The sequence below is a fragment of the Vanellus vanellus genome, assembly GCF_965231255.1.
Source record: "Vanellus vanellus genome assembly, chromosome: 14".
Lineage (NCBI taxonomy): Eukaryota > Metazoa > Chordata > Aves > Charadriiformes > Charadriidae > Vanellus > Vanellus vanellus.
The window spans coordinates 8,989,657-9,009,059 of NC_138919.1; the positions used below are offsets into that span (position 1 = coordinate 8,989,657).

General features: G+C 41.5%; 2 protein-coding genes across 2 annotated transcripts in view; one reads left to right on the plus strand and one right to left on the minus strand.

Moving 5' to 3' along the window:
* Positions 1-11,079, minus strand: part of PDXDC1 (pyridoxal dependent decarboxylase domain containing 1) — a 31,134-nt gene extending 20,055 nt beyond the window's left edge. The window contains exons 1-5 of the mRNA XM_082490620.1: positions 10,768-11,079; positions 3,580-3,653; positions 2,966-3,031; positions 1,569-1,652; positions 532-678 (exon numbers count right to left, since the gene is read on the minus strand). Of these exons, the coding sequence (XP_082346746.1) occupies positions 532-678; positions 1,569-1,652; positions 2,966-3,031; positions 3,580-3,653; positions 10,768-10,788 (392 nt within the window). The 5' untranslated portion in view covers positions 10,789-11,079. The remainder of the gene's footprint in view (positions 1-531; positions 679-1,568; positions 1,653-2,965; positions 3,032-3,579; positions 3,654-10,767) is intronic.
* Positions 11,080-12,647: 1,568 nt separating this feature from the next.
* On the plus strand, positions 12,648-16,780 carry MPV17L (MPV17 mitochondrial inner membrane protein like; the record flags this gene model as incomplete). The annotated part of the gene is made up of 4 exons (XM_082490467.1): positions 12,648-12,963; positions 15,126-15,196; positions 16,404-16,433; positions 16,601-16,780. 4 exons carry the CDS (start codon positions 12,648-12,650, stop codon positions 16,778-16,780), a joined length of 597 nt encoding a protein of 198 aa, XP_082346593.1.
* Positions 16,781-19,403: the final 2,623 nt, after the last annotated feature.

Sequence of the window (19,403 nt, forward strand, 5' to 3'; positions counted from 1 at the left end):
TCAGTGAATCCCCCCCCCCATTCTTCTCACACGGAACAGTTGAAGATATCTATGCCACATGATGAAACAGGCATTTATGAAAGATTTCACCATACTGTAAATTTCAGTAGCATCACCTACCATACCTGGAAAAATAAACTAGATCCAGGAAGAGCAAAGGAGAAGTTAACTGCAAATGTCTTTTAAAAGCATGAAGTACCCCAAGCCTCAGCAACACAGCATATGCCTCAAGAAACAAGAATTTAGTTAAATGTTTGACCAACTGTATGTCTGCAACTGTACTTTGGCCCTTAGCTCCACCATATAGCCCTTATAAAAGGATTTTTATGGCAACCATGTTAATAAGTTCCCGCCATTCATTAAGCAGTCTCTTTTTTTTTTTAAATTATGTGATACGTTTCAGACTTTTCAAAGAATATTTGTAAGTTTGTGGCACAGTGGTTTCTTTTGTTGACATCCTCAATCCAGTCACACATAGTTTTAAACAATTGTAACTACCTATTCATACATAAGTTATTCACAGTGACTCACCTGAAAAGCCTGCAGAGCCAGAGAGTAGTATCAGAAAGGATCCTTGTTGTAAGTTTTCTCAGTCTTTCCCTGTCCAGCACTGATATATAAGCAGCCAAACTATGTCCCAGTAGAGCCATGTGACCCTGTTCGCCAACATTTTGAAGTCTGCAAGCCAGAAAAGAGTAACTGCCCACTAAATACAAGTCATGAACATTACAGTCATTTGAGGTTTGTGGTTTTTTACTGTCATGGCAGAAACTGTCAGCATGCAATTTTCAATATTTAGCAGAGAGAAGTACAGTACACCACAGCCACCCTCCTGCCATTGTGTATTCCATACTAAAACGCCAGTGCAGCCAAAAGCACCTGCACTTCCTTTGGCCCAGCTGCTTACAGGAACACCTCAGCTTCTCCTGTAGCCAATGAGCTAGCGTGAGTTGGAACTAAGCACCTTATCTGTACTGGGACTTCACAGTGCGTTAAACACATACCTTTCTCTCCTTGTGCAGAGAAAACTCAGGACACATTCATATCTTTAGAGACACAGCTTTCATTAGTTTGTTGAGGGGTTTTTGGTTTGTTTTTGTTTTTTTAATCTCCAAACTGTTTTCCAAATGTTAGTTTTCAATAATCTTCTGCAGATTAGTTAGTATTATTTCCATTTTACAGAAAAACAGAAACAAATTTTATTTCCTTTTTTTTCTTTAAAATCTACAGTGAGTGATAGTAAAAAAAATTATTGGTATTCAAAGTTTTAGAAGACTTTCAGACTTAAAACAACTTCCAGAAAGTAGAAAACAAAATGAACTGTTACATCAGAAACAATTCCCTTGTATAATTCAATTTAGTAATTAGTAATGAAAGCTTTATAATTTTAAGAAAGCCAAGCCTAATGCATTATTCTGGTTCACTACATAATGTAAGTTGCCTTTATGAAGTTACATGGTTGCACAGTATCTTTACACTTTAAAACACTTAAATGTATAAATTCTATAATAATCGGAATATAACAAAGTCAGGTATCTTCCACATACAATAATTCATATTGGCTTTACCGGTAGGCCTGTGAAGTTTCCTCTTCCTCCTCTCCATGCATTAGGTTCTGAACTAGCTGAAGTATGCTCACCATATCTTGGCCACTGGCATACCGGGGAGGGGAAAACAAAAACCACATTAAAAACAAACAAACAAAACCACCACCACCAACAAAACACAGGTAAGTACCAGCATCTAACAAAGAGGCCACCTGGGACACTGCATGGTAAGACATGATGACAACACTGCGCTTTTACAGAATGATGAGTATTGCAACAAAAATGGTTCCTTGCTCTCAGAAAAACAGATCGTGAAGATGAGGTTGCTGAACTAACTAACTCAAAATCCTACTTAATTATAGAAAGCGTATAATAAGTATGAACTCAGACTCACAGAAAAAAAAATCTACTGAAATCTGAAAATTTGGACTGAAAAGTTTGACTTGACAATGTTATAATTGCTTGTTGCTACACAGCAAAGTAAGGTAATAGCTAAGGATCCAAATTTCTCTTCTCATGATCCAGCTTCAGCTCACCAACTCAGTACGTCTCTTAAACAATTGCCTACAAATATTAGTTTCTGGCAAACAAAACAGCATTAGATTTCTGACACGATGCACTCTAACATGGTAAAACTGGAAAAGACCCACAACACTGCAACTTGTATAATTCCAACTAAAATTTACAGTAGTATAAGAACTTACGCTCTGACAGTTGAAATTGCTTTTTATTCCTAGAAAAGCTAATTCAGTGTCTCCACTCAAAAACAAGTTTAGTTTATGTACACAAGACTCAAATAGATTTTACAACACTTTCTGAATTGCTAGCTTGGGATCCTGTTGGATTGTCCTCCAAAGAGACTATAAGCAATTTAAATCTTAGTTTTCAGGTACAACGATCTTAGCTGCCTTATGCACAAGAGCTCCCTATAATTTTTAAGACAGCTGAGCTGAAAAGTTGGGGGGATTTGTTTTGTTTCTGTTTTGTGGGTTTTTTTTGTTTTGTTTTGTTGTTTGGATTTTTTTTTTTTAAGATTTTCTACTTTGTCAGTCTCAGTTATTTACTTTTATCTGGATGTTTTAATGAATCTTTATTCTATAGCACAAGTTTATCCATATTTAAGTCTCAATCACAGCTGTAGGCACCAATACATCACTAGATTCCAACAGCTCAAAGTTTCAGTCACCAAGGAAAAATAATCTTTCTTTTTTTTCCTACGTGAGTATGGAAATAGCTGGTATGATGATAATTATTTTTTTTACTCTATGTTATTATGGAAGAAGTTGATACAATGCCTGACCTGGTAAATGTTCATGTTTGCAATAATACAGGAGTTGCTTGGAAAACAAACATGTTACATGTATTTTATAGATTCTGAAAAGTAAAGAGCACTATGTAAAAAAATTGTTGTTGCGTACCTTCCTTGGAGTGGTCCAGGAATATCCTTCCGTGTATACTTCTTTTCGTTTTCCTCTTCCACTTTTCTAAGTTAAAGACACAAGAATAAAATACGTATTTAGTTTGTGTTTTATAACATCAAATACGTAGTCAACTTTGACTTGCAGAAATACATACTGACATGTTTGCAATCCATTTCACTGACAACAGTTTCATAAATAAATCAGATGAGATCAACACAAAAGTTTAGCTCAGACTGAATTAAAGAGTTCCTAAGTTTGGGGGTTTTAGTTCTTTAACAGAAAACGTCAAACTCACAGAAGAGTCTCATATATACAGGAATTAAAAGTTACTTGCACAGCAATAAGAAAAGAAATCTAACATCTCTGAAAAAAACCAGACTTGCTGGACTTGCTCTCAATAGTACAGAACATGTATAAAAATATGTACATTTATTTTAAAAATCCCATCATATGAGAAACAATGGTGATTTGTATGGGTGTAAGCGTCAGAATGACAATATGACCTTAAACTGCTAGGAAAATTAGTTGTCTCCTGCTTAATGGCAGCAACATTAATAATCCTCCCCTTAACAAAAACAGCTATTGTTTTTGTAGTTGTCCTTTGCACATACCTTTGATTGTCTTCTAGCATCTTCATTGCTTCATTCAGATTCTTTCCCATTTCTGCTAGAGTAGGGTCGACCATCTTTCAGGGAAAAAGATAACAACTTTTAAGAGACCAAAACCTTTATCTTACTATTGTCCCCACAACATCCTCAAAAACAGCTCGTGCATCAGCCAGATTCATTTAATTAGCCTGTGTGTACTCATTAAAAATAATATGCTGAATATCCTGAACTCAAAATATACAAAATGAGAACATACCACTAACCTAAAATAAGCAAGAAGAAAACTCAATTGTGAAGTGGATTTTATTATTGATAGATCAAATTTTTTTCTCCACAAGCAAAGTCAGAACTTTTCCTGATGAATAATGAAAGAGTGAGCATCAGAAGGCAAGAAGGATTTGAGAACTGCAAGGTGTTCAAGTAAGTGCTTATTATAATGCTTTAGCTAAAAAATGAAGTATGTGCCACTTCAGCCCAACTGAATGATTTTTCTTTTTCATAATCATTCTGCACCAGCAATAAAACTTCAACTATTCCCTTACATGTAAAAAATCACATGCAGTCCTATCCAAAAGTCAAGAAAAAACCACAAACCCAAAACAAAATAAAAAATCAAGAAGGGACACCCTAATCTTTCTACAGAGTATGGAAAACAGATTGATACCCCAAATACAATCACAAGTCTTTCAGTGGAAAATCTCATTTAGAAATTATCATTTTACTTCACCTGAGAACTAATGTTTCTGCACCAAAAAACCCATTACCATATCCTCAGTTGAGCTGACTTGACAGTCAGCTCTCATGATGTACAGACTCTCATTAAACAAACAAACAAACAACCCACCCCCTTAGCCTCTCTGCCATAATAGCAGGGGAAAAAAACAACCCAACAACCCCCCGCCCCAAACAACCTACCACCAAACCAGAGAGCAATAAGTGGATAAGTACAACACTATTCTTACAAGAAAGGTACCTTCCAGAAAATAAGTTGTTTGGGAAGCTAAACACTGAAAAATTTGACCATGACAGATTTTAGGTCATTGAGCATTTTGATGTAAATTCAGGGAAAGTTTGCATAAATTGACAGTTCATTCATTGTTTGGGTTTTTTTTTAGATTGCCAGTTCAACTAAGAGGAATTTAAACGTGTTCAAGCAATAATCCCTAGAGGAGTTTAAAAAAAACCCAACATATCTTACCTATTAAACATAAGAAATCACTTAAGACTGCTCTGGCAAAGGCAGAAACAAAATGGCATTCTTCCCTGTCATTTCCCCATTCAGGTTTTCCTGTCAAACTTTTACAACAGTAGTTTTCAAAAGAGATGAGAAAACACCTAATCCAAATACTTTTGTAAATCTATTTTTTCCTACTTCTAGTACATTTAAACCAATTCTTAATCTTAACTTATTAGAGAGATGCCTTTTAACTAGACAAACGAGTAAAACTGACTTGCAGCAGGCAGCTTAAGAAAGACTGACATGCAGAAAAGGTTTATCTTCCAGCAGCTGAAACCCTCTAGCTACACAAAACAGGTCAAAAATCCTGGTTTCACTGCTGAAACCAGATAACAATAGATACTTGTTAAAGTGCCTGTTAGGATGGAAGAGCTTTAAAAATTTTAAAAATTGAACTTATTTCCCCTGAACCAGGGACAAGTTCAAAGACAAGTAAGTGGTATTCACTAAAGAACTGCTTTTGCTTTGAAGAAGTCTCTTTTATGAACTTTAACCCAAGAAGCCTGGCAGAAACTTGTGACACTGACACAACATATTTGGACAGTAACATGTATCCATTTAAGGATTAGATGCCATCTAGAAGCTTCCAGAGAATGTGACAGGTATCGTCTGGCAGAGTCTGATTTACCTATAGTGATCGATATTAAACTGTATTTGAAAAACAAATATACCCCAATATAAAGGTAGAAGGTAACACCATTGATAAGAACCATCACATTAGACAGCGAAAAACCCTAAGATACTCAGGTAACCCTGTTACAAAGTCTCTTCTCCCTCTGCTTCCCAAATGTACTGTAAACATAACCTCCATAAATTCAACATCAACCCTTTTTCAAAAGATGGGCCCACATAACAAAGCCTCGAGTAGTTAACCCTTTAGATTGCTGCTATGATTGGGGGCTGCTAGAGGGAGGGGTGGTGATTGTTTAATAAAAATAATAAAAATGCAAAACAAGTTTAATATTTAAACTTACACTATCCACACTGCAGGGATATAATAGCTTGTCTACTACAATATTGGAGAAACAGTATTCCTAAAGGCCTGCACGCACTTTCCATCACCACTGATGGGACTGTTGCACACATGCAACACAGGCAAATACGTTTGCTCACACAGATGCAGACACAAAAGCAAATTTAATCACAGAAAGTAGTGTGATTAATTTACATGAGGATTTTACACTATTTTCATCTGGAAGACTGATCAAGGAAAGAAAAAAATTAAGTTGAGAGTTACCATATGTTCAAAGACTATTTTTACCAAAATATTTAGAGATGTAACTCATATTATAGCAAGTGGTAGGTGGCTGAAAGAATCAGTAGCCAGGCATGGCCACACTGAATCAAACCAAGATTGATAGCTCTCTGTATTCTGCTGCTTTAGAACTGGCCAGTAACAAATATTTGGGGGAAGAACAAAAGAACAGTGCAGGTATTCAGAAATATTTTCCCACAAGAACTCCCAGCATTTAGCAATAAATGGGTTTTTACTCTTCTGGTTTCTACAACAGCCACTGGCTATGCAGACCGCAACTTAATGAAGCGCTGAGTGAAAAAGCAGTACAAATACAAAAAAGTTCAAGAACTGATCACAGAGATTAAAAAAAAAAATAAACACACTGCAAGCATTTGGTAATCAGAATACAATATATATAGCTAGAAGAAAAATCTAAATATGATCATTGGTGATATTTCCATATGTTTTCAGTGGTTTCCAGAGTTGCACCACATCAAAGAAACTCTGAAAAGAAACCTTACAAAACCAACCAACCAACCAAATGTACATTTTGCTCCCGGAAGCCTTCAAGGGAGTAATTGACTAGACATAGTTTACTGATTGTGACTATCACACAGACTTTAATTCAGGTTGCCATAAAACACAATCAATGGCTGGAAGGCAGTTATTTGCTTGAACCTTCCTCAGCATCACATGCAAATACTCAAACAGATCTGTTGTACATGAGGACACAAGATGGAGAGGCATTACAAAAAGGGCTCTGAGCTGCTTTTGTTTGTTTCAAGACAAAATTCACCTGCTGGAATTACATCAGATGTTAAAACCTGCACATGCTTACCTTGTGACTCATCCTGGCTCACTAGTGCATTCAACCCTTCTGCCAATAAGCTGGCAGAATAAATACATAAAATACAGTTTAAAAAGACCTAAGAAGTTACACTAAGCTCCATAAAACGCTATGAAATACAGAGAGTCTTTGAATTCTGATGTGGGTTTCACTGGTAAATGAATCCCTTCTGGTTTTTTCCAATTGTTAAGTGGATACACAGCAACTTATTTTCTCCTTTGAATTATGGGAAGCAAAAAAAAAAATCCTTTTACTGCTGCACACTGAATTTTATATATGCTTCCTCCTCTGCTCACATTAGTAAGGGCATGGAGGTGGGAAGCAGAAGACTATCTACTTATTTTAGGCAGCAAGAAAAATAGGTGTGGAAAAGTTGCAGCAACGAACCATTCAGTTAAGAAAGGTTTCTGAGCACACTTTAGTAACATGCCATAATAAAGTAGTAAGTTGCTTTAGTTTTGTCTGTAAACGAGATCAAGTGTGTATAAGATCCAATCAGTAATAAACAATACTTTCTTCATGTTCTTGAACTGTTTTTAAAAAGACTGGTGGACAAGTTCTTGAATACTGCCTCCTGAACTGCAGGACAACGCACTTTTTGAGAAGGTTAAAACAGCTGCATTAAATATTGTATTAGCCTTAGTTTCTGCACTCAGTCCTTCCCTTGCTATCACAGGATCTGACTCTGATCACAGTTAGGTGATCCTTTGACCAGTTGAGTTATAAGACATGCAATGTCCTTTCAAGCTGTAAGGAGGCACCAGCCACAGCTTCTTCCTTCAAGGTGTCCATTCAGCATCTTGACACCACCTGTCTCCTTAAGCCCTTCAAAAACCCTGACATTCACTACCTTACTTTGACATTTATCTTCTGCTGCCTTCAAAATGTGCTAATCCAATTGACTCAGGTTAACTTGCAGTAAGTTTGATTTGTGGTTACTTCCCTATTTTGTAACTGATCTGTTACTATTTTTTTAAGCACTTTGAACTGTAAACTGTGTCTGGTTTTACAGGCAGTATGTCACACCTTGGAGTCACGTGACAACTGGGGAAGGATAAGGGGCCATTCTCCAGTTGTGATAAGACTGAACATTAATTATAAATTAAAAGAGGAGAATGTTGCTTCATATACCAACATTTTGCAATCTTGATTTTGCATTTCCACAGGCTGTATTCCTAACGTAAGAAAGGGATGATTTTTAAACAGTCTACATAAACTATTGTGTGTGCAAAGAAACTCACAGGTGTAGCTCATTACGTATTTCATGAGAAGTATGCCTCATTTTCCAACTACATTATTATATTTGTCTAGAAGAAAGTTTTACCATCAAAAGCCAAAAACTGTTCTCAACAGTAAATTAATCTCAAACAATATCAGTATTCTTCAGCCAAAAGAATAGTGTGTTTATTCTCCAGGCTAAGAAAAGTTTTAGATAACAAATAGAAAAGCAGCCACTTCATGATTGTTAGGCTTGAATGAAAGCCTACTGTATCACCACAAAGCTTCTGCTTATAGGTATTTGGGTTTTTTTAATCTTTATCACTTCCCTGATGTGCAGCAGAATTTGCATGCAGGTCTGCTGTCCCGAGTTGAGTTTTCCGTATAGTTACCAGGATGTTGTGGTAATTAACAAAGTAACAAAAGACAATAGTCACAGGCCCAGCAAGAAACCAAAACAGTTTTTTCATGTTTAGGGAAAACACTGCAGTAGAGAGTGCAAGAAGTTACAAGGAAAGAATTTGCCCTAGATTTCAGATAAAATTCTTTCTAATTATACCACTTATGACACACAATATTAGTACATAACCCCCCCAAAAACATTTGTTTGATAAACCAAAGATAATTTGCAAGATGAGATCGTTGGTGTGCACATCTGTGTGTCAGATTCTACAGCAGTTTTCCTCACAATCCTATCATGCAATGTTTTCAATTCTTGGGAAGTTTCTCATATGCTAAAAAAGTCTTTTTCCATTTGCAATAACCTGTAGTCATTCAATGACACCATGCTAATTAGGTGATTCTGCCAAAATGCTTTCTTCATCATGAAAACTACAAAATTTTGACAAATTTTAATACAAGTTAAAAAGTACGCATCACTGACATCCTAATAAGCTACATGTATAAATACATAAGGAGGAAAGAATCCATGGTTCGAATAAAAGTCTCAGATGTATTATGATAATGCTTAAATAAGCACAAGATAAGCGGACACACATTCTCTGAGGATAAACATAGCTCGGATGAATTTCAGATTTACTTAGGAAAAAGACTTCTTATATATCGTGCTCAAGACTAAAGTGCAGATCATACTGATTTACAGCAATCTTAACCAAAGAGTATTTCAGGAGGATACTAACTGCTAAGTGGCTACAAGAAAATAATTGTATTGTGGCATGTTATTATACAGAGGACTACAGCTTTTATCATACACAGGGAACAAAGCCATGATAAACAAGAGAAAAAGTAAAGCAAACGATAACTCTTTTTACACATCTATTTGCATATATCGAAAAATCAGACATGCAAGTTTTTTGTAGGGCCCTCACCATTACAGATTATTCCTTACATCAAGAATACAAGTAACCAAAACATGGACTTTTGTTCTGTTAAGAAAATTAGGTATTTAATTCTTACATAATGTTTTTATTGTTTCTTACGATGACCTCGTCCAACAAAGTTTATAAGGACTTTGTCAGTACTACAGGACAAACATCTGCCCTGTACTGATGTGCCTTCTTTAAATAACTGCATATTGTACCATTATTCTGTTTGAGTCCAGTTGATAAAGTCCATATTCCAAACTAGCATATAGAACATAGAACAATATATGTACATCAAACAAGCAGCAGTGACTGTAACTTTTTTCAGCCCTAGTAAAGAACTTAAGCTTTTAAAGACTACCAAGTATTCTTTAACACTCTATTCTTCGTGTGGATTGTAATGTATCAAACCATTTTGCTACAAACTCATTAACCACATCAGATGCTTATAGTAAATGATGCAAGGATGCATTAACATCTCTTAAGCACAAAAAGTATAAATTATTTCAAACGTATACTGTCCTCAAAGACATACAACAATGGTTATAAGGTATGTGTGAGCAACCATCCCATCCTCACTTCTAGGGTAGGCCTCCTGAAGCACAGCAGGTGCGAGGAAAGCCAGCAGAAGTGTGGCAGGTCCCAGGTTACTCTGCTGGATTCTGACTGACTCACAGTGACAAGGGCAAAATAAGTTTTGTCAGTCACTTATGGTATTACAGAATCAATATTTGCTTTGTACAGTACATTGGACAGAAGAGTGCAAACACAGGACAGCAAACACCTCCAGTATAAAACAAATAAAATTAAAAAAGGTCAAGTAATATTCTCTCTACTATCCTGTTAAAGGATAACATCACCAGGAAATAAGCTCCATCTTCCTTTTAAGAAAACAAACAAAAAAACCCCCCATTCCTAAAGCGTTTCCGGATAGTTATTCAGACTTTTTATAGATCCGGGACCCCGGGACACAGGAACCGACGGCGTTTCACACAGGGAGGAAGGCCGAGCGCCGTGGCCGGGCGGGGGGCAGGCCCGTGGGCTTCGCCGGTGCCTCCCGCTCCCTGGCGCACAGCTGACCCAGGCCGCGCGGCACAGTCCCCCTCGGCGGAGCCGCCACACCGCCGCGGCCAAGGCGCAGGGGAAGCGGCGCACCGAGCACCGACGCGCCGCTGATCCCGGCCGCCTCCCCGCGGCCCCACCGCCCCGTCAGCCACGCGACCGCCAGGGCCCGCTCGCCCCTCAGGGCCCGCCGCGCCTCAGCAGCTCTCCGCCCGCAGGTGCGCCGGCGCCCTCCCCCGCCAGCCCGGCACCCGTGCGCCCCGCATACCTTCTCCAGAGAGGCGTCCATAGCCGGCGGGGTCCCCGGTGCGCGCCGCCTCCCCGCCGGGCACTTCCGCCTCAGCCCCGGCCGGCTCCACGCTGGCAGCGCTGACGAGGCCGCAGCGGGAGGGGCGTGGAACGCGCTCACCTAGGGAACGGCGGCAGGCCCGCCCCGCGCCCGCAGCCGCCCGCCCGCGCGCGCGCCGCGCGCCGCCGAGACCACCGCGGCAAACGGGCGGGGAGGATCCGGGGCAGTAGTACTGCGGAAGGCGCGGCAGAGCCGCGCGCCGTGACAGGGCGGGCTGGGGAGAGCGCAGCCCGCGCCCTTTCCTCCGCCCCCCCCGCTCCAGCTAGTGGAACAGTCCCGGAGAACGGCCGGGGAGGTGACAGGTACTGGCGCATGCGCAGTCAGCGCGGCCCGGGCGGTAACCTGGGAGTGGGGTAAGCGGCCGGAGCTGCGCTGAGGCGCCGGCGCCGTGTGGCGGGTTCGAAGCCTCGCGGCGGCCCGGTACCCCGGGAGGTTTCTGCATGGCTCCAGCCTTCACAGACCTCTGGGCCGTCACCGCAGTGTCGTCAGCTCGGCTGAGGGAAGCTTGTTATGGCGGCACCAAAACCCTTCCGCCACCTACGGCCCAAGAGCGGGCTTCCTCCAGGCTCGGGGGAGTCCCGAGCGACACCCGTCCCGGGCAACGGCCCGCCCCGCCCCGCCGGTCCGAGCGCGGCTCCCGCGGCAGAGAGCACGGGGAAGACCCCGGGGGGAGGAGGACGCACTCGCCTGCGGGCTCCTGTCGGACAGGCAGTCCCCGAGGAGCCAAACCCCATTTTACAGAGCTTTATTTCTTTTCTTTCAGTCTGGAGCTATTTTCCGGTACATACTCCTCTTACTTTCAGCGCCATTTATATTATTCAATAGCACAGCTTCAGGCGTCACCGATGTTGTGGTTTTGGCTCAGCGCCCCCCGGCACCGCGCCGCACTTTGCCATTGCGCTGTTCCAACCTACCCGCCGCCCGTGCCCATCGACAGTCATTCCTGCAAGGTTTCATCATCGTTTCAAACGCGTTCACCCCAGTTACTATCAGGACGCAGAGTGAACTACCACCTCCTGCCTGGAGATGGTTCCCTCAGCCAAGCCCGAGCCCGTCGCCGGGACCGAGGGGCGCTCCCGGGTGCGCCCGTTGTCTTCCGCGGCCGCGGGCAGCCGCGTGGGGCACGAGCGTGCCGAGCCGAGCGGTCGCTGCACGGAGCGCCGTGCGGCTCTGCGGGGGCACCGCTGCGTACACGAGTGTCTTCGATAAACGTACATCGCTCCGGCTTTCTTCTCAAATGGTCTCAATAGGGAGGGCAAAGAGGTGGAGCCGCAGGTGTGCATCAGCCCTGCTCAGTGAGGTCACTGAAACCAGGCTGCAAAACAACAGGAAAATTGAAAAGAAAAAGCCATAACCTACTCATGTAAGCAAGCAACAAGGAGATAATTAAAAAGATAATAAACAAAGGGTGCCTAGTTTCCACTTGTATCTTAATGGTTGCAGCAATGCTGTACACTGCCTCCACCGTACACCTGGACCAAAGCCCAGGAGACACAGTGACCTACTTCTTCCGAGTGACCCTGAACTTCCCAGTCACCCCACGAACCGAAGCCCAGCGCACAGCGGTCACCCGCGGGCCCACCGGAGAGCGGCGCGGCCGTGGGGAGGCCGAGCACGGGGCACGCCGTGCGTGGGGTGCCGGCCTTCCCTGGCAGGGGCAGGCCCGGCGGAGGTGGCACCCCGGGCGGGGGAGCCCTGAGGAGGAGCAGGGACCGCAGAGATGGCGAGGGCGGCGGCGTCGGGCGGGTCCGCGAGGAGGAGGAGGAGGAGGCGGCGGCGGGCGGAAGAGGCGGCGGGCGATGGCCGGGGCGCTGCTGCGCGGCGGTGTGCGCCGCTTTCCCTGGCTATGCAACGTGCTGCTCTACGGAGGGCTCTTTGCGGCGGGCGACGCGGCACAGCAGCTGTGGCGGCGGCGGCGGCGGGGGCAGCCGCCCGACTGGGCGCAGACGCGGCGGGTAGCGCTGGTGGCCCTCGCCTTCCACGGCAACTTCAGCTACGTCTGGCTGCGGGCGCTGGAGCGGGCGCTGCCCGGCCGCCGCCCGCCCGCCGTCCTCGGTAAGGTGCTCTGCGACCAGCTCCTCGGCGCCCCCGTCGCCGTCCTCGCCTTCTACACGGGTGAGTGCCGTCGCCGCCCGGGCACCGCCATCTCGGGGCGGCGGGCGGCCGGGGGCGTCGATCGGAGATCGCACCGAAAGCGGGACTTTTCACCCCAAATAGGACGGGATGGTTGGATACCCGCCTGCCGGCCCGGCCTGCCGGGCGGCGATCGCTGCGGGCGGGCTCCCGCAGCCCTAGAAACGCTGGCAGAGCTGCGCCGGGGGCTGGGGAAGCGGCGGGCAGCTCGCCCCGGGTGTGTCGGTGGGGCAGCCCGGCCGCGGGCTCTGTGTCCCCCGTGGCACTTCGGGGCCTTAGATGAGGTGGTGCTGTGCCAAAGTGGAGTCCTGCCTTGGGCTTGGTTGGGCCCGTAGCTTTTACTTAATTGCAAGGACCTCAGAGCAACTTACAAGGACTGTACCATCCGCGGCTGCTTGAATTGCTCTGCTCAGCTCTCAATATCAGCTGTCTGTTTCCGAAACACAATTGACTGTAAATGTCAGGAAATACTATAGCTCAGCAACTAAGCTGTACATGTTCTGCTGTGAGAGTATATAGAAATACAGCATACTACTAATATATAATCTCAAAAGCTAATGAATAAGAAGAGACTTTAGAGAAGACTAGTATCTATTTAAAAAATAAACATGAGGGAATAAGAAAAATAATAGGTGAGACTAGTTTAAAACAAGGCTCTCATTTAACTTAAACTCGATGTTGAAGAAGAGCAGGATGGGTACTCTTTTTGCCTGGTATTGGGAGATCTGCATTTTATCACCCTGACAGGGAAATCAATTCATTTTGTGATTGAAGAGAAATGAAACGAAGGAAGAAGTCAAACATCAGATATTGTCGTGGTTTTGGATTTTGGTATAGCCACTGTGGAGATGGAGGAAATTAAACAGCTGTCTGCCTTGCCCGGTCTCTCGGAGGAACCTTCTGTTGTGGGGCTGCCTGGTGCTAGTTGCTGGCTGGGGTTAAACCACAACAGATATTTACTCTCAAAATCCTATGTCTGTGTCAGAATGTAAGCAGAGAATTGCCCAAGGACCAGAAGGATTTGAAGGACCACAAAAGGGATGGTAAAATCCCTAAATTGGGTAGCAGTATGATATAATAGCAAAATAATGTATCCGTTGAGAGAGATACTGATAATCTCATGGCATGCAAATACCTAGAAAGATGGACTAAACAACTCTGGGCCTCTGCTTATGTGCAAATGCATAGCTTTTGATTTTAGATTGATTCGATAAAGCATGTTGTCTAATACTTTTGCTTAATTTAGGTCACACCTTCCAGGTAAGGTGGGTGATCTCTGAAGAGCGGCTACATCTCTTGGAAAGATGTGCTCTTAATTTGACACCTGAAGATTATCATCGCGTGAAATGCCGTTTAAAGGGTTTATTATTTTGAACCCTTTATGATATTTCATGTGATGGGAATTCATTCAGTTACTTTATTTCCAGCTTACATGTGCCTAATATAATTCCAAGTCATACCGCTTTTCTCTTGATCTTCGGTTTAACAATGGGAGCCTGTTGTGAAGTTGTGTTTTCCTAGAATCAAGAGGAGTTTGGATCAACTAGAATTTATTTAAAATTTTGGAATGCTGGATGTGGTGGGTTAAACAAGTAGGTTTTGAAACTGTTCAGCTTGTCAACTAGAATTTCGATTTGATGTAGATATTTGTGAAGGTAAAAAAATTACATGTTTATTGTGGCCAAAATTAAAAAAAAAAAAAAATTAGGTGCCCTCTTCCATTGACTTCAGTGGTCTGTAGGTACCTAAACTCCTTCAGGGATCTGAGCCCCTTCTGGCAATTCAACAATGTGCAGAATGCCTTATTCTGTCTTCCTTATGGGTGTAAAAGATACTTTCACAGTATCTGTTCCACTGCCATACCGCCGGTGAATTAGGTGGCAGTGGAACAGATATGATATACTGCCTATACAGTATATATTCCACTTAATCTATGGTGCCAACACTGAGAGCCACATCAAGGGGTGAGGAGACAACATGTAGCACTATTAGGTAGCTGGAATGGTATTTTTTCCTTGTAATGATATCAGCTTTTCTTTCAAAGCTATTATAATATGTTTTGAGAAGAGTTTGGGATATCATTCAAAAAAGTGAACATTTAATTTTTGCAGTTTTTCTGATTGTTGTAAATATTTTGCCAATAGGTATGAGCATCCTTCAGAGGAAAGAGGACATCTTTTCAGACTGTAAAAAGAAATTTTGGAATACATATAAGGTGAGGCAAGCAACTTGCTTATCTCCCAGCTAAGCAAAAAAAAAAAAAAAAGGATAAAATATTTGAAATATTCTTTCCTCCAGTGGCCCTTCTCTCACTTCATTAATTGATTATGTATAGGAGGGAAGTTTTGAGTACCAGCAGTCACCTGAAGTCAGGGTAGTCTGCAGCAGGCACTGCTGCAAGATGGGTGAAATTATGCCATTTTCAAAACGTACAATGTTTATATACATAACACTTGCACCTGATTTGGTTTGAATGAGAGCCCTACAATACAACACTGATTAAGTTTGTACTACATTTTATCTTAAGAAGTACCCATACACCAGTGTTTAATTAGTAATGCTGTTGACAACACTTACATGAACACCTGTTAAAATCACTAGTTATAGAGACGTCTTTATTTAGGAATCATTTTCACCCTGTACTTTTCAGTGACATTCTTCTCACTTTCAGAAACACAATCCCTTGTTTTAAGAAGACTTTGATATAAATAGCTGGGTTTGGTTTGCATTTCTATATCCACAAGAAAAAATTATCCATTCTACCTCAGAGCTGAGCAAATTAAAGATTTCTCAGGCACAAAAAGAAACATTAGCAGAAAAAATATAATAGGAGAAACTCTGATGTAATGTGAATTTCTCTTCATGCTATGGAACTATAAAGATAGGATAGAAAAGGGTTATTTTTATTCCTATGGAGGATGATTCTAAAAACAGTGCCCACTATATCCTATCGAAACATAAGGTTTCTATTGACCTTATGTTCTATGAGTAAATTATCCATTTTTGCAAAAAAGCCTTACATGTATGAGTAACTAGAAGGAGCATTGCAAGTGTGAAATAAATAGTGTTCAGTGGTATTTTTCATTCATGGCTGAAACAAATGTTCACATATTTAGACATTTGTTCACCCATCTGGTAAATGTGGTTATGTATCTGGTGTCAGGTGACTATGAAGACTCAACTGTGCTTAGAGTTTTGTATTTAAAATGAGTTAGAATAATGTGTTTGAGAAACTCCTAGCATAGAGGCTTATGAAAATTATTAGAAGTTTAATATTGCAGCCTGTAAGTTAAGCAACTTAATTTACATTTGAACAGCTTTTATTACCTTTACTTAAATAAGTTCTAGTCTTTGCTAAATGTGGTAAGAAAAAATTAATCTTTGTGTCCGTAAGAATAACAATTGATTCATTTTCATTTCAGACGGGACTGATGTACTGGCCTTTTGTGCAGGTGAGTTTTTAGGGTAACTCAGTGAGCCTTTCTTTCTCATAAAACCTGATCCGATGCATTAGTAGTATATCTAACCCAGTGAGAAGTCAGTGGAGTTGCTGGGTGTGTAGGTGTAAGGCCTAACAATGCCTGGAGCACTAACTGAGCTCTCTCTCCTTCCAACACAGCTGTCAAACTTCATTTTGGTCCCTGTTTACCTGCGAACAGCTTACACTGGGCTCTGTGGCTTTGTCTGGGCTACCTTCATTTGCTTTTCCCAACAGAGTGGAGATGGCACAGCAAAGTCAGCATTTATGTGGCTCCAAAGAGAGAAGGTCAATGCAGATGAAGAATCATCAGAGAAATAAGAACTTTAGTTCTGAATACATTCTAAACTGTTAAAGTGAGTTTATGAAAGTCAGTAAACTGCACTGCAGCCTCATTGCTGTGTTTAGATTAAAGTAATCTCAACATTTGTTAGTATAAGCAGTGGAACAGTTTGTCTTTGTGCCTGTTTATTTTTCATAGAAGAGGCCAACTGTATATTGGCATTTAATTATTTTCATGCTGCCAGCCCATCTCTTCTGGGAACAACTGACTTACAGGGCACTGTAAGCATTTGCACATCATGTCAGACTGCCTCACTGGGGAGAAATATTAACTGTAATTTAATTTTCAAGCAACTTGTAATTGCTACAAAAAGGGGAGTAGAACATTAAATCATCAGTTGTCGATCCTGACAATTGTTATCAGTGCAAGATTGCTTTTGCAGAACAAAATTTAATTAATTTCTTATCTAGAAAATGGCATTGAATATATTTTATTCAGAGAAAATTAAAGTGCTATGTTTGTAGGGACCACTTCTCTGTTGGGGCAAACTTGCTTTATTCTACATGAAAATCTATGTAGCAAATTAATTATTTCATAGAATGCACAAACCTGAAATAAATATATTTCATCTTTTATCTTAACTGGGACAATAAAGATAATTAACTTTGGTAAGAGTGGATGCTGCACATTCACACTTGGGGGAAGCATCGGTCATAAGCAGCTCCTGCACAATGGAACCTAACTGAACACTGCAGTGAGCTTTTGCTGTATCAGTCATCAATTTCTTCCTTTGCCCCGCAAGGGTCAAAGTATTGAAGAGTACACAGGAGTCTTGACACTTTCACTCTTTTCTACTGTTTCATTATGTTCAAGATATAATTAAGATTTTGATGAAAAAGAGCATGGGAAGGAGGGTAATGTGAATGCCAGAATCCATCTCAAAACAGTCCAGCTATATATAAGGAACTTCATTTTCTTCTTCAAATGGCTTTTAAACATTCCTGTTCATAAAAGACACTGGATAATTACACATCAGAGACTAGGAAAAGGTGAAAGTTAATTACAGACCTACTTTGTCAACTGAGGATCAGGTCTGGATACAGGTGTGCTGATCAGTATTTTTTAAATGTGTGTATGTATCTTCGAACAGGAACTGTGCAAATTTCTGTGATTGCAGTAAGTTGAAGTCAGACTCATAAAGGAGCCCTTTGTTTATTAGAATGGGATTTTATGTTACTAAATTGTAAGCTTGAAACAATATCTGATCTAACCCATCTTGAAGATGCTTGTAAAGAGAAGACTCAACCCTATTTGTTACAATAATAATAAAACACTTTGAGGAATGTCTGAATTCCTCAGTCTTGTCAAAATAGTAAACCAAAGCCTCCTTAGGCTATAAACATACATTCTTTTGGCCAGCAACTGTACTACTTAATATATTGCTTACAATTATTTGTCAATGTGGGACCCCAATGCTGCTTAGCTCAGACCGGGAAGGGGATCATGCAAGCACTGCACAATCTATTGCAGGAAAAATCAACTTGTTTAGTATACCCCAGTGGTCAAGAGTGGAGCAAGGTACCCGTATGGCTTTGATTACAGAACTACAGCAGATGCGAGGAGGGTAGATGGCGGGGGGCTGTTTCTACTGTCTGTTTTGCTGGCAGACAGGTGGAGAAGGTAGCTTTCCTCTCAGAATAGACAAGTCACTGCAATTCCATCTTCAGCTGCACTGGCAGACCTGGAAGAGGACACTTGCCTCTGATCATAAGGTGGAATTAATTTTAATTGACTTTCAACACCTGTAGTGTGGACATCTGCAGCTTGGCTAATCAGTTTAAGCTCTGTTTACAGTCAGTGGAGGAAAACAGGCAGTTTTAGACATCTGTATGGTGAATAGTGCACTGTGTCTGTTTCTTTCCATCAACAACAGTTTCAGGTGACTGGCTGCTGTGTAGATAGCTTCATTGTAGATGCTTGTATTTGATGATGATGATGAATTCCCCTGGTTGGTGTCTATCTTACATGTCCCTATGGGAGCAATTCAGTGGGTGTTGTTGCGTGAATCCCACAGTGTGAACTGGGCGGTCCTGATGCTGGATGTCCCAGTAGAAGCAGAAATCTACAGAGGAACTAACTGCATTTTATCTATCTATTTAAAAAATGAGAGATGAGTGAATAGATGTTTCAGACAGCTATAGCTGTTAAATTGTTATTGTGCATATAAAGTCCTCTGAATAAAGAAGCAATTTCAGTAGTTGATATTTTTAGGATCAGAATAGTGTTTTAAAGTCTGTTCTATTCAGTGAGACTTAAAAGTTTCAGACAAGGTGTGCTTAATTAGGTATTTGACTTTTTTTTACAGATGCTATTTATTTTTATTTCTGCTTGTGCCTTAAGTGTTTAATGATTAATAGAATTCACTTGGAGAAGGGAACTGGAAAATAATTATATCACAAGGAGACTGATATAGTGAAATGGTGTTGGTTTGCTGGAAGCAGTATGTGATGTTCTGCTGCAACTCAGTGCAAAAAATATTTCTGCACGGGTATAATTGGTAAAACTTAATGCCCAGTGAATCAAGAATTTAGAACTATTCTCATGATCTGTGTAATGCTGGTGCTTTTCTTCAGCAGGAGTATTTAATGAATGGAAGATCCA